Here is a 24415-nt window from a genome sequence, read left to right on the forward strand (position 1 = left end):
CACACACACACACACACACACACACACACACACACACACACAGTCTCTTTCTCTCCCACATGTACACACATTCTCCCCCCTCTCTCTTTGTCTCTCTCACACACACATTCTCTTCCACCACAAACACATACACGCCCACACACACACACATAGACACTCTCTTTCTCACACACACATATGCACCCACACATACATACACACTCTCTCTCCTTCCTGCACATGCACTCTTTCTGTCACCCACCTCACACACAAACACACACATATACGCATTGATCTATATACAGACTCACACGCTCTCTTTCTCTCTCTCTCTCTCTCTCCTTCATGCACATACACTTTCTCTCTCACCTCCCTCACACACAAACACACACACATACACAATCTCTCGGTCTCTCTTTCTCTTTCCTGAAGAGTGTGAGGTGATTCACTTTGGAAGACAAACTTCAAAGCAGAATACAGGGTTAACAGAAAGATTCTTGGCAGTGTGGAGGAGCCGAGGGATCTTGGGGATCATGTCCACAGCTCCCTGAGAGCTGCCACCCAGGTGGATAGTGATAATGGGAACTGCAGATGCTGGAGAATCCAAGATAATAAAGTGTGGAGCTGGATGAATACAGCAGGACAAGCAGCATCTCAGGAGCACAAAAGCTGACGTTTCGGGCCTAGACCCTTCATCAGAGAGGGGGATGGGGTGAGGGTTCTGGAATAAATAGGGAGAGAGGGGGAGGCGGACCCAAGATGGAGAGAAAAGAAGATAGGTGGAGAGGGTATAGGTGGGGAGGTAGGGAGGGGATAGGTCAGTCCAGGGAAGACGGACAGGTCAAGGAGGTGGGATGAGGTTAGTAGGTAGATGGGGGTGCGGCTTGGGGTGGGAGGAAGGGATGGGTAAGAGGAAGAACAGGTTAGGGAGGCAGAGACAGGCTGGGCTGGTTTTGGGATGCAGTGGGTGGAGGGGAAGAGCTGGGCTGGTTGTGTGGTGCAGTGGGGGGAGGGGAAGAACTAGGCTGGCTTTGGGATGCAGTGGGGGAGGGGAAGAACTGGGCTGGTTTTGGGATGCAGTGGGGGAAGGGGAGATTTTGAAGCTGGTGAAGTCCACATTGATACCATTGGGCTGCAGGGTTCCCGAGCGGATTATGAGTTGCTATTCCTGCAACCTTCGGGTGGCATCATTGTGGCACCGCAGGAGGCCCATGATGGACATGTCATCTAAAGAATGGGAGGGGGAATGGAAATGGTTTGCGACTGGGAGGCGCGGTTGTTTATTGCGAACCGAGCGGAGATGTTCTGCAAAGCGGTCCCCAAGTGGATTCCCAAGCGGATTATGAGTTGCTGTTCCTGCAACCTTCGGGTGGCATCATTGTGGCACTGCAGGAGGCCCATGATGGACATGTTGTCTGAGGAATGGGAGGGGAGTTGAAATGGCTCGCGACTGGGAGGTGCAGTTGTTTATTGCGAACCAAGCGGAGGTGTTCTGCAAAGCGGTCCCCAAGCCTCCGCTTGGTTTCCCCAATGTAGAGGAAGCCACACTGGGTACAATGGATACAGCATACCACATTGGCAGATGTGCAGGTGAACCTCTGCTTAATATGGAAAGTCATCTTGGGGCCTGGGATAGGGGTGAGGGAGGATGTGTGGGGGCAAGTGTAGCACTTCCTGCGGTTGCAGGGGAAGGTGCCGAGTGTGGTGGGGCTGGAGGGCAGTGTGGAGCGAACAAGGGAGTCACGGAGAGAGTGGTCTGACACTTCCGCCATCTACAATCCGACCCCAAGACATTTTTCCATCCCCACCCTTGTCTGCTTTCCAGAGAGACCACTCTCTCTGTGACTGTGATAATGGGAACTCTCTCCGTGACTCCCTTGTTCGCTCCACACTGCCCTCCAACCCCAACACACAAGGCATCTTCCCCGGCAACTGCAGGAAACGCTACACTTGCCCCCACACCTCCTCCCTCACCCCTATCCCAGGCCCCAAGATGACTTTCCATATTAAGCAGAGGTTCACCTGCACATCTGCCAATGTGGTATACTGCATCCACTGTACCCGGTGTGGCTTCCTTTACATTGGGGAAACCAAGCGGAGGCTAGGGGACAGCTTTGCAGAACACCTCCGCTCGGTTCGCAATAAACAACTGCACCTCCCAGTCGCAAACCATTTCCACTCCCCCTCCCATTCTTTTGATGACATGTCTATCATGGGCCTCCTGCACTGCCACAATGATGCCACCCGAAGGTTGCAGGAACAGCAACTCATATTCCGCTTGGGAACTCTGCAGCCCAATGGTATCAATGTGGACTTCACCAGCTTCAAAATCTCCCCTTCCCCCACCGCATCCCAAAACCAGCCCAGTTCTTCCCCTCCCCCCACTGCACCACACAACCAGCCCAGCTCTTCCCCTCCACCCACTGCATCCCAAAACCAGCCCAGTCTGTCTCTGCCTCCCTAACCTGTTCTTCCTCTCACCCATCCCTTCCTCCCACCCCAAGCCGCACCTCCATCTCCTACCTACTAACCTCATCCCACCTCCTTGACCTGTCCATCTTCCCTGGACTGACCTATCCCCTCCCTACCTCCCCACGTATACTCTCCTCTCCACCTATCTTCTTTTCTCTCCATCTTCGGTCCGCCTCCCCCTCTCTCCCTATTTATTCCAGAACCCTCACCCTATCCCCCTCTCTGATGAAGGGTCTCGGCCCGAAACATCAGCTTTTGTGCTCCTGAGATGCTGCTGGGCCTGCTGTGTTCATCCAGCCTCACATTTTATTCCCCAGGTGGATAGAGTTATTAAGAAGGCATATGGTGTGTTAGCTTTCATTCATAGAGGGATTGAGTTCAAGAGCTGTGAAGTTATGCTCTCGCGATACAAAAGCCTGGTTCGGCCACATCTTGAGTGTTGTGTCCAGTTCTGGTTGCCTCATTACAGGAAAGATGTGGAAGTGTTGGAAAAGGTGCAGAGGAGATTTACCAGGATGTTGCCTGGAATGGAGGGAAGGTCTTACGAGGACGAGTTGAGAGAGCTAGGGCTTTTCTCTTTAGAACGATGAAGGATGAGAGGTGACTTGATAGAGATGTACAAAATGATCAGAGGTTTAGACAGAGTAGACAGCCAGAGACTTTTTCCTAGGGTGGAGGTAGCTATTACGAGGGGGTGTAGTTTTAAAGTGAGTAGAGGTAGATATAGGGGAAATGTCAGAGATAATTTCTTTACTCAGAGAGTGGTAGGGGCATGGAATGTGTTGCTGGAGAGGATAGTGGAGTCGGCCTCATTAGGGGTATTTAAGCAGCTATTAGATAGGCGTATGGATGATAGTATAAGGCAGGGGTCGAGGTTAGATAGACCTTAGGTTTAGGGTAAAGGTTCGGCACAACATCATGGGCCAAAGGTCCTGTACTGTGCTGTAGAACATAGAACATAGAACATAGAACATAGAACAGTACAGCACAGAACAGGCCCTTCAGCCCACGATGTTGTGCCGACCATTGATCCTCATGTATGCACCCTCAAATTTCTGTGACCATATACATGTCCAGCAGTCTCTTAAATGACCCCAATGACCTTGCTTCCACAACTGCTGCTGGCAACGCATTCCATGCTCTCACAACTCTCTGCGTAAAGAACCTGCCTCTGACATCCCCTCTATACTTTCCACCAACCAGCTTAAAACTATGACCCCTTGTGCTAGCCATTTCTGCCCTGGGAAATAGTCTCTGGCTATCAACTCTATCTATGCCTCTCATTATCTTGTATACCTCAATTAGGTCCCCTCTCCTCCTCCTTTTCTCCAATGAAAAGAGACCGAGCTCAGTCAACCTCTCTTCATAAAATAAGCCCTCCAGTCCAGGCAGCATCCTGGTAAACCTCCTCTGAACCCTCTCCAAAGCATCCACATCTTTCCTATAATAGGGCGCCCAGAACTGGACGCAGTATTCCAAGTGCTGTACTGTTCTATGTTTTATGTTTTAGGTCAATGAGTCCTGAAACTCAGCTCTCCTGCTCCTCTGATGCTGCCTGACCCATTGTGTCCCACCAGCTCCACACTGTATTGTCCTAAAATGCATTGTTTGACCTGAGATGCCACCTCTGTATGCTAATAAAACCTTCAGTTATCTCGGGTCAGCGACTTGAAACAAATTCTAGGATTTGCATATTAATCAATTGAAATCTGCATCTCCTTTCTAACTGGTTATAGATTTAACAGCCATCCTGGGATTGTTTATTACAGCCTCATCAGTTGTGTGACCCTTTAATCTTGTACTTATGAATTCTGGGTCTGACACTATCTCTCTCACTAACACCTGGAGGAGGAGCAAGGCTTGTAAAGCTTGTGTTTACAAATAAACCTGTTGGACTGTAACCTGGTGTTGTGTGATTTCCGACCTTGTCCACCCCAGCCCAACGCCGGCACCTCACATCTCTTCTTGGAGAGCAGAGAACATTGTCTTCCATTTACTAAATTTCCTCAAGCTAGGTTAAGTTGTTTTCTACATTTTTCATTCATAGGATGAGGGCTTCACTGACATCAGCATTTATTGCCCATCCCTAATTGCCCACAGAGCAGTTAAATGACAACCACATTACTGTGGGTCAGGACTCACACGTAAGCCAAACCACATAAGAACAGTAGTTTCCTTCCCTCAAGGACCTTAGTGAACCAGACGGGTTTTTCCAACAATCAACAATGGTTTCATGGTCATCATTAGACTTCTAATTCCAAGGTTTTATTACTGAAATAAAACTCCACCATTTGCCATGGTGGGATTTGAACCCAGGACCCCCAAACATTATCTGGGAGTCTGGATTAACTATACAGTAATAATATCATTAGGCCATCAGCTTCTTCTTAGATTACCAGTTGAAGTTCAAAAGTTTTCCATCCATCCTGTCTACAATATTGGGAAGCTTGTTCTGGAGAAGATGAAGAATTGTGGCTGTAGAGATTGAGAAAAGGGTGGGGGCGATGATGCCTTCCTGCTTGACCCTTGCCTTGATCTCAAAGGATTCTATTATATTACTATCAGTGAGTCCTGTTGCTGACATGCTGTCATGGAGGATGTTGATGAATTTCATTGAATAGCCAGCCTTTGACAGGATCTTCCATCACACTACTCGATTAACTGAGTCAAACGTCTTGCTCAGCTCAATGAAGGTCATGTGGCTTGGTTGGTGCTGTTCCTGGTATTTGTCTTACAGTTTCCAGCAATTTCAGTTTTTATTTCTGATTTACAGCATCCACAGTTCTTTTGGCTTTTATTTACTGGATATCATGAAATTGTCCCCCGTACACCAAGATCCAGATAATATATATAAGGAAAAGCAATGATCCTAATAGCACCCACTGGGGAACTCCAATATAAACCCTTCTCTAGCCTGAACAACACTGATTGATAATTACCCACGGCTCCCTTTCACACGGCCAATTTCGTATCCTCATTGCTACTGTTCCTTTTATACTGTGACCCGAAACTTTCCTAACACTCCTTTTGTGTGGCACAGTTTCAAATCCATTTTTCCACATCAAAAAATTGCCCTCGTCACCCTTTTGTTACCTCTTCAAAAAATCCTGTAAGTAAGGTAAAACCTTTAGAAATACATGTTGATTGTTCCTAATCAACCATGTTTTACATGTAAATAATAATTCCATAACAAAGAAATGTCTTGAGAACCTTCCCTCTCTTCCCTAAATACAGGTAGTACACTAAGTTTAGTAACAAAGTGTGGGGCTGGATGAACACAGCAGGCCAAGCAGCATCTCAGGAGCACAAAAGCTGACGTTCCAGGCCTAGACCCTTCATCAGAAATGGGGAAGGGGAAGAGGGTTCTGAAATAAATAGGGAGAGAGAGGGAGGCAGATCGAAGATAGATAGAGGAGAAGATAGATGGAGAGGAGACGGACAAGTCAAAGAGGCGGGGATGGACAATAAGAGAGTAGCAGTGGGTGAGAGATCCCCTGAGGTTTGTCTGAAGGGAAGACAGTAACTTCTTCAGGTTGGGCATCCCTAGGCACTATGGTTGGTAGTCTGCTAAATTTCTGCCACTTTAAGCACCCAGGCGTCATTATTCAAATTTGCTGCTCCCTTGGTGGCCAATTCCATTGAGGTAACAATTTCAAAAACTGCTTTTAAATCAGGTTTTTCCTTGTTATTAGCTTTTGTTGCATGGCTTCATAGAACATAGAACATTACAGTACAGGCCCTTCGGCCCTCAATGTTGTGCCGACATGCCATGGCGCTCTGAAGCCCATCTATCCTACACTATTCCATGTACGTCCATATGCTTGTCCAATGACGACTTAAATGTACTTAAAGTTGGCAAATCTACTACCATTGCAGGCAAAGCGTTCCATTCCCTTACTACTCTCTGAGTAAAGAAATCTGACATCTGTCCTATATCTTTCACCCCTCAATTTAAAGCTATGCCCCCTTGTGCTCACCGTCACCATCCTAGGAAAAAGGCTCTCCCTATCCACCCTATCTAACCCTCTGATTATTTTATGTGTCTCAATTAAGTCACCTCTCAACCTTCTTCTCTCTAACGAAAATAGCCTCAAACCCCTCACCCTTTCCTCGTAAGACCTTCCCTCCATACCAGGCAACATCCTAGTAAATCTCCTCTGCACCCTTTCCAAAGCTTCCACATCCTTCTTATAATGCGGTGGCCAGAACTGTACGCAATACTCCAAGTGCGGCCGCACCAGAGTTTTGTACAGCTGCAGCATAACCTCTTGGTTCCGGAACTCGATCCCTCTATTAATAAAAGCTAAAACACTGTATGCCTTCTTAACAGCCCTGTCAAAGATGCCACACTCTGTACAGTGGATGGCAACTTTCTAGGATCTGTGTACATGGACACCGAGATCGCTCTGCTCATCTACACTACCAAGAATCTTACCATTAGCCCTATACTTTGCATTCTGGTTACTCCTACCAAAGTGCATCACCTCACACTTTTCCGCATTAAACTCCATTTGCCACCTGTCTGCCCAGCTCTGCAGCTTATCTATGTTCATGTTGGAGGCCACAAACTAAATGACCCTGCAAGACATCTTGGAGAAATCCTCCAAATTTGCAAAGCTCTGCTAACCTCTGTAAGGGAACCACAAATTGAGTGGAACCTTTCCTGCCACACTACCGGTTGTAATCTGGGTCCCTTCGGGGAACACTGTCCACACCAGCCATTCCCAGCTCCTCCCCCCTCAGTGGCCGAGAACGCCCTTGACCGTGTCTCCCTCATTTCTCACAACTCATCCCTCACACCCCCTCCCCGCAATAACAACCAAAACAGAACCCCACTCGGCCTCACGTACCAACCACCAGATCCAACGCATCATCCTCTGACACTTCTGCCATCTACAACTCGACCCTAATACAAAAAACATTTTTCCCTCCCCACCCTTGTGTACTTATCAGAGGGATCACTCTCTCCATGACTCCCATGTCCACTCCACACTCCCTCCAATCCCACCACACCCGGCACTTTCCCCTCCAAACGCAGGAATTGCTACCCTTCCCCCCACACATCCTTCCTCACCCCCATCCCAGGCCCCAAGAAGACTTACATCAAACAGATGTTCACCTGCACATCCGCCAATGTAGTTTACTGCATCCACTGTACAGAGTGTGGCCTCCTCTACGTCAGGGAAACGAAACGGAGACTTGGGGACCACTTCGAGGAACACCTCCGCTCGGTTCGCAATAAACAACTGCACCTCCCAGTTGCGAACCATTTCCACTCCCCCTCCCATTCCTTAGATGGCATGCCCATCCTGGGTCTCCTGCAGTGCCACAATGATGCCACCTGAAGGTTGCAGGAACAGGAACTCAAATTCTGCTTGGGAACCCTGCAGCCCAATGGTATCAATGTGGACTTCACAAGCTTCAAAATCTCCCCTTCCCCCACCGCATCCCAAAACCAGCCCAGCTCGTCCCTGCCTCCCTAACCTGTTCTTCCTCTCACCTATCCCCTCCTCCCACCTCAAGCCCCATCCCTATCTCCTACCTACTAACCTCAACCTGCCCCCTTGACCTGCCCATCCTCCCTGGACTAACCTATCCCCTCCCTACCTCCCCACCTACACTCACCTTCACTGGCTCTAACGCCACCTCTTTGACCAGTCTGTCTCCTTGCCACCTATCTTCTCCTTTATCCATCTTTCATCTGCCTCCCCTCTCTCCCTATTTATTTCAGAACCTCCTTTCCCTCCCCCATTTCTGAAGAAGGGTCCTGACCCAAAACATCAGCTTTCCAGCTCCTAAGATGCTGGTTGGCCTGCTGTGTTCATCCAGCTCCACACCTTGTTATCTCACTTTCTGACTGTGCTAGTGTACAGTTCTTCCCTGGCATCACTCACAGCCCAAGTCCCCTCAACTCTCCCCGATAACCGTCAGTAAGCTTCTGGGTGAGTAATCCCCACTTCAGCCATTGGCTATGGTTTGAACCATAAATAGAACACAGGGTACATAGAGGGTAAACCTGAACAGGAAATAGATCATTGTGGTTCCTTTCAGCTCTGGAGCGGTTTTAGACAGTCTCCCCTAGCTCTCATCTCTCGGTCACCTGATTCACTCTCTTAGTCACAACTACATATGTAACATATAAGTCTTTCTGTTGGCTGTCAGCCTTCGCTCAAAATTCTTTATTGCTTCTTTTATTTGTTTTTTTTCATCAGCCTGTCCACCTCAAACCTCTGTATTCCTCTTCATTCTCAACATTAATTTTGACCTGACACTTGTTGTAAACGCACTTTGTCTTTTTTATCTTAAATTCCATCTCCTTTGTCACCTGCACTACTCTGGATTTGTTCTTTCTGCCTTTCCCATGTGAGGGAATGTATCTCAACTACATTCAAACAATATTCACCCGAATATTCCCCAACAAGGCACTTGATTCACTTCATTTCCAAGGACCGGGTCCAAAATGCATTCTTTCTTGGACTGGAAACGTAGTGCTGTAGGAATGTCTCCTGCATGCAATCCAGGAACAAGTGCCTCTCGTTGCCTCATATGATACAAGTATCCCTGTCTATGTTTGAATAACTGAAGTCTCCCATTATAATTGATAATTATATTGGACTATAACTAATAACTATATTGGATTCTGTCTATAATTCACCTGCAGATTTGTTCTACATCCTTTTCACTAGTTGTTCCTTAGTTCTAACCGAATTAATTCTGTGCTTAATCAGAGCCATCCTCTTTCTCCAGCACTGCAATGCTTTGTTAATTAACCCCTTCTCCTTTCCTTACTTTTCTATTTTTCCTGAATAACTTAAACTCCAGAATATTTAACAGACAGTCTGCCCTTCCTTGAGTCAGATTTCCGTTATTGCCATAACATCAAAGTTCCATACTGCAATCTGTGTCTGTAACTCTCCAGTTGTAATTGCTATGCTCAGTAACCCGGATTTCGAATTCATAATTTGGCTCTCTTGCTCTAACTTCATTCTATTATAACTTGCTATTCTCATTGTTAGTGTCTGTTGCATCCTAAGTATTTTATGAACGCTAGTCTTTTTCCCTGTTTTTCCTCCTTGGTTCCGTGCTCCTGCAAGTTGTTTTAAAGCCTTCTTGTTAGCACTCACAAAACGTCTTGCAAAGAACTCAATCCAAGCCCTGTTCAGGTGAAATTTGATTGATTTGTATAGGTGTGCCAATCTTACAAGGATCTCATATGTCTGTGTGTTTAAATAAACAACACATTCAAAAATGAACTGCAACCTCCATGTTGAAGTGGTTACAGGACAGTGAGACAAGGAAAAGGAGTAAATGCCCAATAAAAGGGGGAAGGGGTGGTGGGGGACATAAAGTGCTCATTTTGTCTTACCTGGAGGAGGTGCCGAGAGCAGTAACCAGAGCCTGTAACAATCCACCCATGAAAGCAAAGGGATTCTTGCGTGTGATGAAGAAATAGAGGAGAGGTAGGACGATAAGAGCATGGAAGAGCAGCCCCACGATGACAGTAATTGTATACATTCCCAGCTGTCCGCCCACCACAGTCATATCCTCCATCTCCATAATCTTGCCCGCAATAAGAAACAGTAGACCGATTGGAGCATACCTGAAAGCAGAGAACATAGCTGAGAGAGGAAGGCAAATGGTGTTTAAACACTGAGAATGGAAGAGGGCAAAAGAAATAAGATTCACTGAGAGAGTAGTGACATTAGTAATCATTAAATAATCAAAACATTATATGAAGTAGCTAAAGAAAGGGACAAAGAGCAAATAACAATGAAAAGTCCTAAGTGGAGTTGATTTCAAAGATGAGAGAAGGGATCCAGCACAGGTGGGGTGTAAAGAAAGATTGTTCAGGAAAACTAAATGAGCAAAGGCAAAACTCTTAAGGCCGAGATCATTCAGATATATGCCACATACATGCGGAAAGATGAAGCCATCCAAAGCTGGAGCTGCTTGGATGTTGAAGGAAATAGAAATTATAATGAAACAGGAACACAAAGTTGATGAAAAGTGTTTAGAATACAATTGAAATCATAAAGTAATGAGTGCAAGAGGAAATTAAAAAGGATCTAACAAAATAGCCATAGAATGGAGAAAAAAGTACTGGCTTATATGAAACAGAATCCTGAAATCCTTTTCCATGTCTAAAGGCCAATAAGGCAGGTGTTTGTACAAAAACGGGAATTGCTGGAAAAACTCAGCAGGTCTGGCAGTACCTGTGAAGAGAAATCAGAGTTAACGCTTCAGGTTCAGTGACCCTTCCTTAGAACTGATGGAGCTAGCAAAATGTTGGTTTCAATGCAAAAGATAGGGTGGGGGGAGGGTATAAGCAGTAAATGATAGGTGGGGATAGAGCCCAAAGAGAGAGAAGAACAGCTGGGCACAGGAGTGGGTAACGATCAGGCTGGGAGGGTGAGTAGCTGTTAATGGGGACTGTCAGTGACTAACAATGGGTGGTATGTAATGCAGGTTGTGTGATAACAAGGCCTGGTATGTGGGCTTGGGCTATGGACATGGGAGAGATCAAGTCTGAAAATTATTTTCCTAGGATGGTGACGGCGAGCACGAGGGGGCATAGCTTTAAATTGAGGGGTAAAAGATATAGGACAGAAGTCAGAGGTAGTTTCTTTACTCAGAGAGTAGTAAGGGAATGGAACGCTTTGCCTGCAACGGTAGTAGATTCGCCACCTTTAGGTACATTTAAGTCATCATTGGATAAGCATATGGACGTACATGGAATAGTGTAGGTTAGATAGGCTTGAGATCGGTATGACAGGTCGGCACAACATCGAGGGCCGAAGGGCCTGTACTGTGCTGTAATGTTCTACGTTCTATGTTCTATTGAGCTCAATATTGAGTCCAGAAGGCTACAGTATTCTCAAGCAGAAAGTAAGTGCTTATGTCTGTTTCCATAGCTAGTTTCTCCTGCAACAGGGGCCAGAGTCTATCACTTGATGGCCATCACTCAACATTTAGTGCCTCTCTTAGTCTCACTCTTAGTGCTTGCCATCAACATAGAACATAGAACATAAAACATAGAATAGTACAGCACAGTACAGGCCCTTCATCCCACGATGTTGTGCTGAACTTTTACCCTAAACCTAAGGTCTCTCTGACCTCCACCCCACCTTATACTATCACCCATATGCCTATCTAATAGCTGCTTAAATGCCCCTAATGAGGCCGACTCCATTACCCTCTCCAGCAATACATTCCACGCCCCGACCACTACCTGAGTAAAGAACCTACCTCTGATGTCTCTCTGATATCTACCTCCACTCACTTTAAAACTATATCCCCTCGTAAAAGCTACCCCCACCTGAGGAAATAGTCTTTGGCTGTCCACTCTATCTAAACCTCTGATCATTTTGCACACGTCTATCAAGTCACCTCTCATTCAACTTCACTCCAATGAGAAAAAGCCCTGTAAAGCCCAACGTATCAGGAAGATGTATTTGCTGACATTCAGTCTGCTTCACTCTGTCATGAACATTAAGTCATGGACTAAGTCTTGAAACCAGAGCACCTGGCATGGTGGAATTTGAATCCTCGTCCCCAGAATATTATCTGGGTCTCTGGATTACTAAACCAGCAACAATACCACCATGTCATCCCATAAATTAGGAAGTCTCTTTTGCAAATGGCAATTAATACTAAATTATGTGTTAATTTTAAAGCTGGGATTAATACAGCTTTGTTCCCGGAATGTATTAAGTGTACGAAGTAGAGTATAGGGAGTTTGTTTGCTGATAATCCATGATTTCATTGAATCAAAGTGGTTAAAAAGGCATTTAGCACGCTGGCCTTCATTGCTCAGTCCTTTGAGTATAAGAGTTGGGACGTGATGTTGAGGTTGTACAGGATATTGGTGAGGCCTCTTCTGGAGCACTGTGTCCTGTCCTGGTCACCCAGTTATAGGAAGGATATTATTAAACTGGAGAGGTTTCAGAAGAGATTTTCCAGGATGTTGCTGGTTAGGGAAGGTTTGAGTTACAAAGAAAGGCTGGATAGGCTGGGATATTTTTCACTGAATGTACGAGGTTGAGAGGCGACCTTATAGAAGTTTATAAAATAATGAGAAGTACGGATAGATTTAATGGATTGTTGTCTTTTCACTAGGATGGGGGATTTCAAAACTGGGGGCACATTTTTAAGGTGAGAGGAGAGAGATTTAAGAAAACACAAGAGGCAATTTATTTTACACACAGGATGGTACATGAGTGGAAGTGGTGAATGTGGGTACAATTAAAATGTTTAAAAGGCATTGGGATAAGTACGTGAATAGGAATGGTTTGGAGGGGTATAGGCCAGGTGCAGGCAGGTGGGACTAGTTTAGTTTGGGATTATGTTTGGCATGGACTGGTTGGATCAGTTTCCCTGCCATATGATTCTCTATGAAAGCACAGGCTTCAGGGTCGGGGTGACCTCCTCCTATCCCTACCTTACTGTGGGAGGTTGGTAACAGAAGCTCTCACTCCAATCCCAAAAGAAGAGCGGCACCAAAGGATATTCAAATTACGTGCCTATCCAATAGGAAAGCGGGATAAATCTCCTCCACCTCATTAAGCAAATTGAACCTCTTAAAGACAAAGGGCAGCATCATATTGGGGTCTGAATTACTTGGGCTGTGGTGAGATTTGTAGCAGAATAGGACGAAAGCTCCAGTGAGGCCCATCTCAATGTTGGGAGAATCTCGCTGCATCTTTAACGCTCTTCACAAGGCGTCAAGGCGGGTTCCTTCCTTGGCACCAGTGACTTGCTAATTAACAGAAATTTTCAATGCCTTGGTAATGACCCAGCTCTTGGACCTTGGTAATATTCAGCTTGCTTTCTTACCAAACATGCCAAACAAAACAGACATTGAGAAAATGTCAATATGGAAATTAGAGAGGTACCAGGCAGCTGGCCATTTGCTCTGATGGACTTCCACGTTCCACAGTTTGAAGCAACACATCAGGGCACGATCCACGGGCACCTGTCACAAATACCTTTCAACCATGGATATTGGCATCCGGCATTTGCAAACCCCTCATAACTATCATGGCACCTCTCCAATGCACTTTCAGCCGACTCATGATATTGGGGAATTCAGTGATAGTAATGTCAAGAGATGGAGGTTAGATTGTCTCTTATTGGAGATGGTCATTGTCTGGCGTTTATGTGGCACGATTGTTACTTGCCACTTACAGTCAGAGAATCATACAGCACAGAAACAGCTCTTTCAGAACAAAATGTGCATTCTGACCAGACGTCCCAATTTGACCTAGTCCAGTTGTCAGCATTTGGCCATTTCCCTCTAAATGCTTCCTATTCATATCCCCATCCAGATGCCTTTTAAACTGGAAGGCATGGACAAGTTAGGCCCGAAGGCCTGCTTCCACACTGTAACTCTCTACATTGTAGTTGTGCTTGCCCCCAGCATTTTCTCTGTCAGCTCGTTCTGTACACACACTGCCCTCTGTGTAAAAATGTTGTCCCTTATGCCCCTCTCATCCTAAACCTATGCCCTCTAGTTATGGACTCTCCAAACCTAGGAAGGTCATCCCTCAGCCCAAACCTGGATATTGTTCAGATCTTGTTACATGTGAACATGGACTGCTTCAGTATCTGAGGAGCTGCTGAACATTGTGCATCATCGGCGAACATCTCCTCTTCTGACCTTATGATGGAGGGAAGGTCATTGATGAAGCAGCTGAAGGTGGTTGGGTGGAGGACACAACCCTGAGGGACTCCTGCAGAGATGTCCTGGAGCTGAGATGACTGACCTCCAACACCCATAACCACTTTCCTATGTGTCAGGTATGACTCCAACCACCGGAGGGTTTGTCCCCTGGTACCCACTGATTCCAGTTTTGCCATGGCTCCTTGATGCCACACTCGGTTGAATGCAGCCTTGATGTCAAGGGCAATCACTCTCACCTCACCTCAGGAATTCGGCTCTTCTGTCCATGCGTGAACCAAGGCTGTAATGAGGTCAGGAGCTGAGAGGTCCTGGCGGAACCCAAACTGGGCATCACTGGGCAGGTTATTGCTGAGCAGGTGCTGCTTGACAGCTCTGTTACTGACACCTTCCATCACTTTACTGATGGTCGAGAGGAGACTGATGGGGCGGTATCAGCCCGGCTGGATTTTTCCTGCTTTTTATGTACAGGACATACCTGGGCAATTTTCCACATTGTCAGGTAGATCCCAGTGTTGTAACTGCACTGGAACAGCTTGGCCAGGGGAGCAACAAGTTCTGGAGCACAAGTCTTCTATTGCTGGAATGTTGTCAGGGCCCGTAGCATCTGCAGTATCCAGTGTCTCCAACCATTTCTTGACATCATGTGGAGTGAATCGAATTGGCTGAAGACTGGTATCTGTAATGCTGGAAGCCACTGGAGGAGGCTGAGATGGATCATTCACTCGGCACTTCTGGCTGAAGATTGCTGTGAATGCTTCAGCCTAATGTTTTACTCTGATAAGTTGGACTCTTCCATCATTGAAGATGGGGATTTTTGTGAACCCTTAGCCACTGGTGAGTTTTTCAATTTTCCACCCCTATTCGTAATTGGATGTGGCAGGACCACAGAGCTTAGATCTGATCCTTTGGTTGTGGGATCACTTAGCTCTGTCTATCACTTGCTGCTATTGCTGTGTGTTGTGCAAGTAATCCTGTTTGGTGGCTTCACCAGGTTGACACCTCTTCTTCAGGTATGCCTTGTAGTTCACCTGCCATGCCCTCCTGCACTCTCCTTTGAACCAGGGTTGATCCCCTGGCTTGATGGTAATGGTTGAGAGGGGGATATGCTGGGCCATGAGGTTACAGATTGTACTGGAGTACAACTCTGCTGCAGTTGATGTCCCACAGCGCCTCATGGATGCCCAGCATTGAGTTGTGCGATCTGTGCAAAGTCTGTCCCATTTAGCACAATGACATGACACACCTTGATGGAAATTATTCTCAATGTGAAGGTGGGATGTCATCTCCAAAAGAATTGTTCAGTGGTCACTCTTACAGATCTACAGCCAGCAGATTGGGAAGGAGAAGGTCAAGTATGTTTTTCCTGCTTGTCGGTTCCCTCACCACCTGCCTCAGACCCAACTGTTCTAGCAGCTATGTCCTTAAGGACACAACCAGTAGTGCAGCTGCTGAGACATTGAAATCCCCCAACCAGAGTACATTTTGCACTCTTGCCACCCTCAGTGTTTCCTCCAAGTGTTGTTCACTATTGAGGAGTACTGATTCAACAGCTGAAGGGGGACACTACGTGGCCATCAGCAGTAGGCTTCCTTGCACATGTTTAATCAGATGGCATGAAACTTCATGGCATCCAGAGTCAATGTTGAGGACTCCCAGAGCAACTCCCTTCTGAGAGTACACCACTCTGCTGCCACCTATGCTGGGTCTATCCTTCCATAAGACAGGACGATTCCTGGGATGATGAAGGTGGTATCCAGTGTATTATCTGTTGGGTATGATTCTGTGAGTATGACTACTGTGTGCAACAGCTCTTCCAATGTTGGCACTAGCCCTCAAGTGTTAACAAGGAGGACCTTGCAGGGTTGACAGGGCTGTTTCAGCTGTTGTCTCTTCCGGTGCCTAACCTGATAAAATAAAGAGAGAGAGAAGCAGCACAACCAGCAGTTAGAAGTAGTGTACAATGAATGACACTGACAGCAGGGTTGCTGAGATTTAACAGTAACAAGCAGAGTAACACTTTTTTGGTGAGACAATGGATGTTTCAGAATCTCCTCATGAGTGGACCAGTCTTCTCCTGCAAAGGCCAATATTCTGCCCTCATAGTAGATGAGCGGTATCGTACTAGGCAGCCCTCCCACTGCTATAGGCTGTCTTCTACTGTAATGAAAGAAAGGGAGGAACTGAATGAGACGAAAATGGGTGGCACAACTGTTAGCACCTGTGCAGGTGGGGGAGAGGTGGTCAGGTGTAAGGTAGGCTATGAGCCTTGGTATGAAATGGGCGCTGTAGCAGGGATAGAGAGAGTACAAGGAAGCAGAAAGTGGCATTTACCCTGGTGCAATGGAGCAGGTGATTGACATTCTTCTAGCACTGCTGGCAGTTCTCCCTCGCAGTGGAGATGTCAGTGACCCAAATGGTGCCAGAGTCTGGTGACACAGCTTGTTCTGCTGATGTTCCAGGAAGAGGGCTCCTCTCCTTTGCACACCTCCTCTGACAGGCCCCTGTCAGATAATCACAATGCAATTGTCCGATTCTCCTACACTTTCTTAAAAGGTCTTCGACTGATCAGACAGGCTTCGGAGTGCTAGTGCTTGTTTGGGTGCACAACTGCTTTTCAAAGGTGGCACAGTTGCTGGTCTTTCTGTGAGTATGTGTTGATTGATGAGTTGTCCCAGGAATGGCACACGGTTAAATAGGGCTGGAATCAGACATGACAGGAGCCAAAGGGTCAGTGTAGTTAATTACTGAGGCAAGTTACTGGTAAAGTGAGAAAACCCTTTAGGCTTCATGGCAAAAATACTTCAAAAAACTCAACACAACTTGCATTTCGCCAAAGAAATATAAGATTCATCCCACATGTGTATGCTGTAGGGTTTGAAACTGTGTGGGCAAAATTGAAATACCTTCAGTAAAGACTTGAAATAGTTCAACAGACGAGAGAGTTTTTCATATCGAGTCATAAATTGTGGGGAATAATTGAACAATTCATTGGAGGAGACAGCTCTGCTAATATATCTTCAATGATAGAATAGTCTAGCACATCATTGCAAAAGGTAAGGCTGAAACATTTGTAACAATCTTCAGCCAGAAGTGCCAAGAGGATGATCCACCTCCAGCTTCTCCAGAGCTCCTCAATATCATAGAAGACAGTCTTTAGCCAATTCGAATCACTCCCTGTGATATCAAGAATCGCTGAAGGTGCTGGATACTGCAAAGACTGTAGGCCCTGACAACATTCTGGCAATAGTACTGAAGACTTGTGCTCCAGATCTTGCCACATCCCTGGCCAAGCTGCTCCAGTACAGTTACAACACTATCATCTACCCGACATTGTGGAACATTGCCCAGATATGCCCATACATAAGAAGCAGGACAAATCCAACCTGGCCAATTACAGCCCCATCAGTCTCCTCTCGACCATCAGTAAAGTGACGGAAGGTGTCAGTAACAGTGCTGTCAAGCAGCACCTGCTCAGCAATAACCTGCTCAGTGACGCCCAGTTTGGGTTCCACCAGGGCCACTCAGCTCCTGATTTCATTCCAGCCTTGGTTCAAACATGGACTATAGAGCTAAAGTCCAGAGGTGAGGTGAGAGAGATTACTTTTCACACTTCAAGTCAAGTCAAGATCGTCTTTCCAGGCCTTAGAACATAGAACATAGAACATAGAACAGTACAGCACAGAACAGGCCCTTCAGCCCACAATGTTGTGCCGACCATTGATCCTCATGTATGCACCCTCAAATTTCTGTGACCATATACATGTCCAGCAGTCTCTTAAATGACCCCAATGACCTTGCTTCCACAACTGCTGCTGGCAACGCATTCCATGCTCTCACAACTCTCTGCGTAAAGAACCTGCCTCTGACATCCCCTCTATACTTTCCACCAACCAGCTTAAAACTATGACCCCTCGTGCTAGCCATTTCTGCCCTGGGAAATAGTCTCTGGCTATCAACTCTATCTATGCCTCTCATTATCTTGTATACCTCAATTAGGTCCCCTCTCCTCCTCCTTTTCTCCAATGAAAAGAGACCGAGCTCAGTCAACCTCTCTTCATAAGATAAGCCCTCCAGTCCAGGCAGCATCCTGGTAAACCTCCTCTGAACCCTCTCCAAAGCATCCACATCTTTCCTATAATAGGGCGCCCAGAACTGGACGCAGTATTCCAAGTGCGGTCTAACCAAAGTTTTATAGAGCTGCAACAAGATCTCACGACTCTTAAACTCAATCCCCCTGTTAATGAAAGCCAAAACACCATATGCTTTCTTAACAACCCTGTCCACTTGGGTGGCCATTTTAAGGGATCTATGTATCTGCACACCAAGATCCCTCTGTTCCTCCACGCTGCCAAGAATCCTATCCTTAATCCTGTACTCAGCTTTCAAATTCGACTTTCCAAAATACATCACCTCGCATTTATCCAGGTTGAACTCCATCTGCCACCTCTCAGCCCATCTCTGCATCCTGTCAATGTCCCGCTGCAGCCTACAACAGCCCTCTACACTGTCAACGACACCTCCGACCTTTGTGTCGTCTGCAAACTTGCTGACCCATCTTTCAATTCCCTCGTCCAAGTCATTAATAAAAATTACAAACAGTAGAGGCCCAAGGACAGAGCCCTGTGGAACTCCACTCACCACTGACTTCCAGGCAGAATATTTTCCTTCTACTACCACTCGCTGTCTTCTGTTGGCCAGCCAATTCTGTATCCAAGCAGCTAAGTTCCCCTGTATCCCATTCCTCCTGACGTTCTGAATGGGCCTACCATGGGGAACCTTATCAAATGCCTTACTGAAGTCCATATACACCACATCCACAGCTCGACCCTCATCAACCTTTCTAGTCACATCCTCAAAAAACTCGATAAGGTTTGTAAGGCATGACCTACCCCTCACAAAGCCGTGTTGACTGTATTTGATCAAGCCATGCTCTTCCAGATGGTCATAAATCTTATCCCTCAGAATCCTTTCTAACACCTTGCAGACGACAGACGTGAGACTTACCGGTCTATAATGGCCGGGGATTTCCCTATTTGCTTTCTTGAAGAGAGGAATTACATTTGCCTCTCTCCAGTCCTCAGGTACGACTCCAGTGGAGAGCGAGGATGCAAAGATCTTCGCAAGTGGCGAAGCAATTGCATTTCTCGCTTCCCAAAGCAGCCGAGGACAAATCTGATCCGGGCCTGGCGACTTGTCAATCTTAATGTTTGACAAAATTTTCAGCACATCAGCTTCGTCTATCTCTATCCATTCCAGCATGCACACCTGCTCTTCAAAGGTTTCATTCACTACAAAGTTGGTTTCTTTCGTAAAGACAGAAGCAAAAAACTCATTTAGGGCTTCCCCTACCTCCTCAGGCTCCACACACAAGTTCCCTATGCTATCCCTGATCGGCCCTACTCTTTCTTTGACCATTCTCTTATTCCTCACGTAAGTGTAAAATGCCTTTGTGTTTTCCCGGATTCCTTCTGCCAAGCCTTTCTCGTGCCCCCTCCTGGCTCTCCTCAGACCATTTTTGAGCTCCTTCCTTGCCTGCATGTAATCCTCTCTAGCTGAACTTGACCCTAGCTTCCTCCACCTTATGTAAGCTACCTTCTTCCTTTTCACTAGAAGCTCCACCGCTCTCGTCATCCAAGGTTCCTTAATCTTACCCCTTCTTGCCTGTCTCAGAGGGACATATTTACTCATCACTCCCAACAACTGTTCCTTAAACCGTCTCCGCCTTAGGACTGTTCTCTCATTAGATGGAGGCAGCTGGTGGTGATTTCATCTGAAGGCCTCCATACCTCAGGTGAGGGCAAAGTTTGAGAAGGCGAGACTTTCATGGAAACCTCAGCTAGTGCGGGAATTGCCCTTTTACTGTCGGCATCAATCCAGTCAGTAATCAGACAGCACCTTCCAAACTCACAATCACTTCCCAGAAGGACAAGGACAGCAGATACATGGGAACACCACACCATGCAATTTCCCCTCAAAACCATTCACCATCCTGGCTTGGAAATATATCGCGATTACTTTGTTGTTCCTGGGTCAAAATTCTGAAATTCCCACGCTAAGGGCCTCGTAGGTTAACCCATAGCAGGTAGGGAAGGCAGCTCATCACCACCTTCTCAAGGTCAACTAGGGACAGGCAATAAACACTGGCACAACCAGCGATGCCCATCGTCCCACAAACGAATGAATAAATAAATAAATAAATAACCGACCATCCAGCTGACTGAACCACTGCCCTTGTCATCTAGGTTGCATTTAACCAAATGTGGCAAAACTGGGATCAATGGGAACTAGAAGGAAAACTCTCTGCTGGTTGAAAGTCATACATGGCACAAAGTAAAATAGTTGTGATTGTTGGAAGTCAGGAACCTCCGGTCCGAGATATTTCTGCAGGAATTCCTCAGGGTATTGTCCAACGCCCAACAACCTTCACCTACTTTTTCAATGATTTTCTCTCCATCATAAGGCCACAAGTGGAATTGTTTGCTGATGACTGTACAATCTTTAACACCTTTCACACCTCCTTAGATACTGAAGCAGACCATGTCAAAATGCAGCAAGATCTGACCCGTGATAATGGGAACTGCAGATGCTGGAGAATTCAAGATAACAAAGTGTGAAGCTGGATGAACACAGCAGGCCAAACAGCATCTTAGGAGCAGAAAAGCTGACGTTTCGGGCCTAGACCCTTCATCAGAGAGGGGGATTACATAGATTACATAGAACATTACAGCACAGTACAGGCCTTTCGGCCCTCGATGTTGTGCCGACCTGTCATACCGATCTCAAGCCCATCTAACCTACACTATTCCATGTACGTCCATATGCTTGTCCAATGACGACTTAAATGTACTTAAAGTTGGCGAATCTACTACATTGCAGGCAAAGCGTTCCATTCCCTTACTCTCTGAGTAAAGAAACCACCTCTGACATCTGTCCTATATCTTTCACCCCTCAATTTAAAGCTATGCCCTCGTGTGTTCACTGTCACCATCCTAGGAAAAAGGCTCTCCCTATCCACCCTATCTAACGCTCTGATTATTTTATATGTTTCAACTAAGTCCCCTCTCAACCTTCTTCTCTCTAATGAAAACAGCCTCAAGTCCCTCAGCCTTTCCTCGTAAGACCTTCCCTCCATACCAGGCAACATCCTAGTAAATCTCCTCTGCACCCTTTCAAAATCTTCCACATCCTTCTTGTAATGCAGTGACCAGAACTGTATGCAATACTCCAAGTGTGGCCGCACCAGAGTTTTGTACAGCTGCAGCATGACCTCTTGTTTCTGGAACTCGATCCCTCTATTAATAAAAGCTAAAACACTGTATGCCTTCTTAACAGCCCTGTCAACCTGGGTGGCAACTTTCAAGGATCTGTGTACATGGACACTGAGGTCTCTCTGCTCATCTATACTACTAAGAATCTTACCATTAGCCCAGTACTTTGCCTTAGCTTAGCAAAGCTTTGCTTAGCAAACCACATTTGCTATCCTCCAGTCATCTGGCACTATTCCTGTAGACAATGATGAGTTAAAGATCAATGCCAAAGGCTCGGCAATCTCCTCCCTGGCTTCCCAGAGGATCCGAGGATAAATCCGATCCGGCCCAGGGAACTTGTCTATCTTCACCTTCTGAAGGATTTCTAATACCTCTTCTGTGTGAACCTCAATCCCACCTAGTCTAGTAGCCTGTATCTCAGTATTCTCCTCGACAACATTGTCATTTTCTAGAGTGAATACTGTTAAAACATATTCATTTAGCGCTTCCCCTATCTCATCTGACTCCACACACAACTTACCACTACTATCCTTGATTGGGCCTAATCTTACTTTCGTCATTCTTTTATTCCTTAAATACCTATAGAAAGCCTTAGGGTTTACCCTGATCCTATCCGCCAACAAATTCTTATGCCTCCTCCTGCCTCTTCTGAGCTCTCTCTTTAGGTCTTTCCTGGCTACCTCGTAGCCCTCAAGTGCACTAACTGAGCCTTCACATCTCGTCCTAACATAAGTCTTCTTCTTCCTCTTGACCAGAGATTCCACCTCCTTCGTAAACCATGGCTCCAGCACTCTACAGCTTCCTCCCTGCCTGACAGGTACATACTTATCTAGGACACACAGGAGCTTTTCCTTGAATAAGCTCCACATTTCTAATGTGCTCATCCCCTGCAGTTTCCTTCCCCATTCTATGCTCCCTAAATCTTGCTTAATCTCATTGTAAGATAATAAAATGTGAGGCTGGATGAACACAGCAGGTCAAGCAGCATCACAGGAGCACAAAAGCTGACGTTTCGGGCCTAGACCCGTCATCAGAGAGGGGGATGGGGAGAGGGAACTGGAATAAATAGGGAGAGAGGGGGAGGCGGACCGAAGATGGAGAGTAAAGAAGGTAGGTGGAGAGAGTATAGGTGGGGAGGGGATAGGTCAGTCCAGGGAAGATGGACAGGTCAAGGAGGTGGGATGAGGTTAGTAGGTAGCTGGGGGTGCGGCTTGGGGTGGGAGGAAGGGATGGGTGAGAGGAAGAACCGGTTCGGGAGGCAGAGACAGGTTGGACTGGTTTTGGGATGCAGTGGGTTGGGGGGGAAGAGCTGGGCTGGTTGTGTGGTGCAGTGGGGGGAGGGGACGAACTAGGCTGGTTTAGAACATAGAACATAGAACAGTACAGCACAGAACAGGCCCTTCAGCCCACAATGTTGTGCCGACCATTGATCCTCATGTATGCACCCTCAAATTTCTGTGACCATATACATGTCCAGCAGTCTCTTAAATGACCCTAATGACCTTGCTTCCACAACTGCTGCTGGCAACACATTCCATGCTCTCACAACTCTCTGCGTAAAGAACCTGCCTCTGACATCCCCTCTATACTTTCCACCAACCAGCTTAAAACTATGACCCCTCGTGCTAGCCATTTCTGCCCTGGGAAATAATCTCTGGCTATCAACTCTATCTATGCCTCTCATTATCTTGTATACCTCAATTAGGTCCCCTCTCCTCCTCCTTTTCTCCAATGAAAAGAGACCGAGCTCAGTCAACCTCTCTTCATAAGATAAGCCCTCCAGTCCAGGCAGCATCCTGGTAAACCTCCTCTGAACCCTCTCCAAAGCATCCACATCTTTCCTATAATAGGCACTGCCACAATGATGCCACCCAAAGGTTGCAGGAACAGCAACTCATATTCCGCCTGGGAACCCTGCAGCCATATGGTATCAATGTGGACTTCACCAGTTTCAAAATCTCCCCTTCCCCTACTGCATCCCTAAACCAGCCTAGTTCGTCCCCTCCCCCCACTGCACCACACAACCAGCCCAGCTCTTCCCCTCCACCCACTGCATCCCAAAACCAGTCCAACCTGTCTCTGCCTCCCTAACCTGTTCTTCCTCTCACCCAACCCTTCCTCCCACCCCAAGCCGCACCTCCATCTCCTACCTACCAACCTCATCCGACCTCCTTGACCTGTCCGTCTTCCCTGGACTGACCTATCCCCTCCCTACCTCCCCACCTATACTCTCTCCACCTATCTTCTTTACTCTCCATCTTCGTTCCGCCTCCCCCTCTCTCCCTATTTATTCCAGTTCCCTCTACCCATCCCCCTCTCTGATGAAGGGTCTAGGCCCGAAACGTCAGCTTTTGTGCTCCTGAGATGCTGCTTGACCTGCTGTGTTCATCCAGCCTCACATTTTATTATCTTGGATTTCTCCAGCATCTGCAGTTCCCAAATTCTCTAATCTCATTGTAATTGCCTTTCCCCCAGCTATAACTCTTACCCAGTGGGATACACCTATCCCTTTCCATCACTAAAGTAAACATAACAGAATTGTGATCGCTATCACCAAAGTGCTTACCCACTTCCAAATCTAACACCTGGCTGGGCTCATTACCCAGTATGAAATCTAATGTGACTTCGCCCCTTGTTGGCCTATCTACATACTGTGTCAGGAAGCCCTCCTGCACACACTGGACAAAAACTGACCCATCTATAGTACTCAAACTATAGTGTTCCCAGTCAATATCTGGAAAGTTGAAGTCCCCCATGACAACTACCCTGTCTCTCTCACTCCTATCGAGAATCATCTTTGCTATCCTTTCCTCTACATCTCTGGAACTTTTCGGAGGCCTATAGAAAACTCCCAACAGCGTGACCTCTCCTTTCCTGTTTCTAACCTCAGCCCATACTACCTCAGTTGACGCGTCCCCAAACATCCTTTCTGCAAATGTAATACTGCCCTTGACCAACAATGCCACACCTCCGCCCCTTTTACCATCTTCTCTGTTCTTACTGAAACATCTAAATC

General features: G+C 46.6%; 1 protein-coding gene across 4 annotated transcripts in view; it reads right to left on the reverse strand.

Moving 5' to 3' along the window:
* LOC125451014 (excitatory amino acid transporter 1-like) overlaps window positions 1-24415 on the reverse strand; it is a 140761-nt gene that overhangs the window by 37583 nt on the left and 78763 nt on the right. For all 4 annotated transcript variants that reach the window (XM_059645054.1, XM_059645055.1, XM_048527639.1 and 1 more), the window contains one exon: window positions 9818-10051. In XM_059645054.1, coding sequence (XP_059501037.1) covers window positions 9818-10051 — 234 coding nt within the window. The remainder of the gene's footprint in view (window positions 1-9817; window positions 10052-24415) is intronic.

The sequence above is a fragment of the Stegostoma tigrinum genome, chromosome 3, assembly GCF_030684315.1.
Source record: "Stegostoma tigrinum isolate sSteTig4 chromosome 3, sSteTig4.hap1, whole genome shotgun sequence".
NCBI classification, from domain to species: Eukaryota; Metazoa; Chordata; class Chondrichthyes; order Orectolobiformes; family Stegostomatidae; genus Stegostoma; species Stegostoma tigrinum.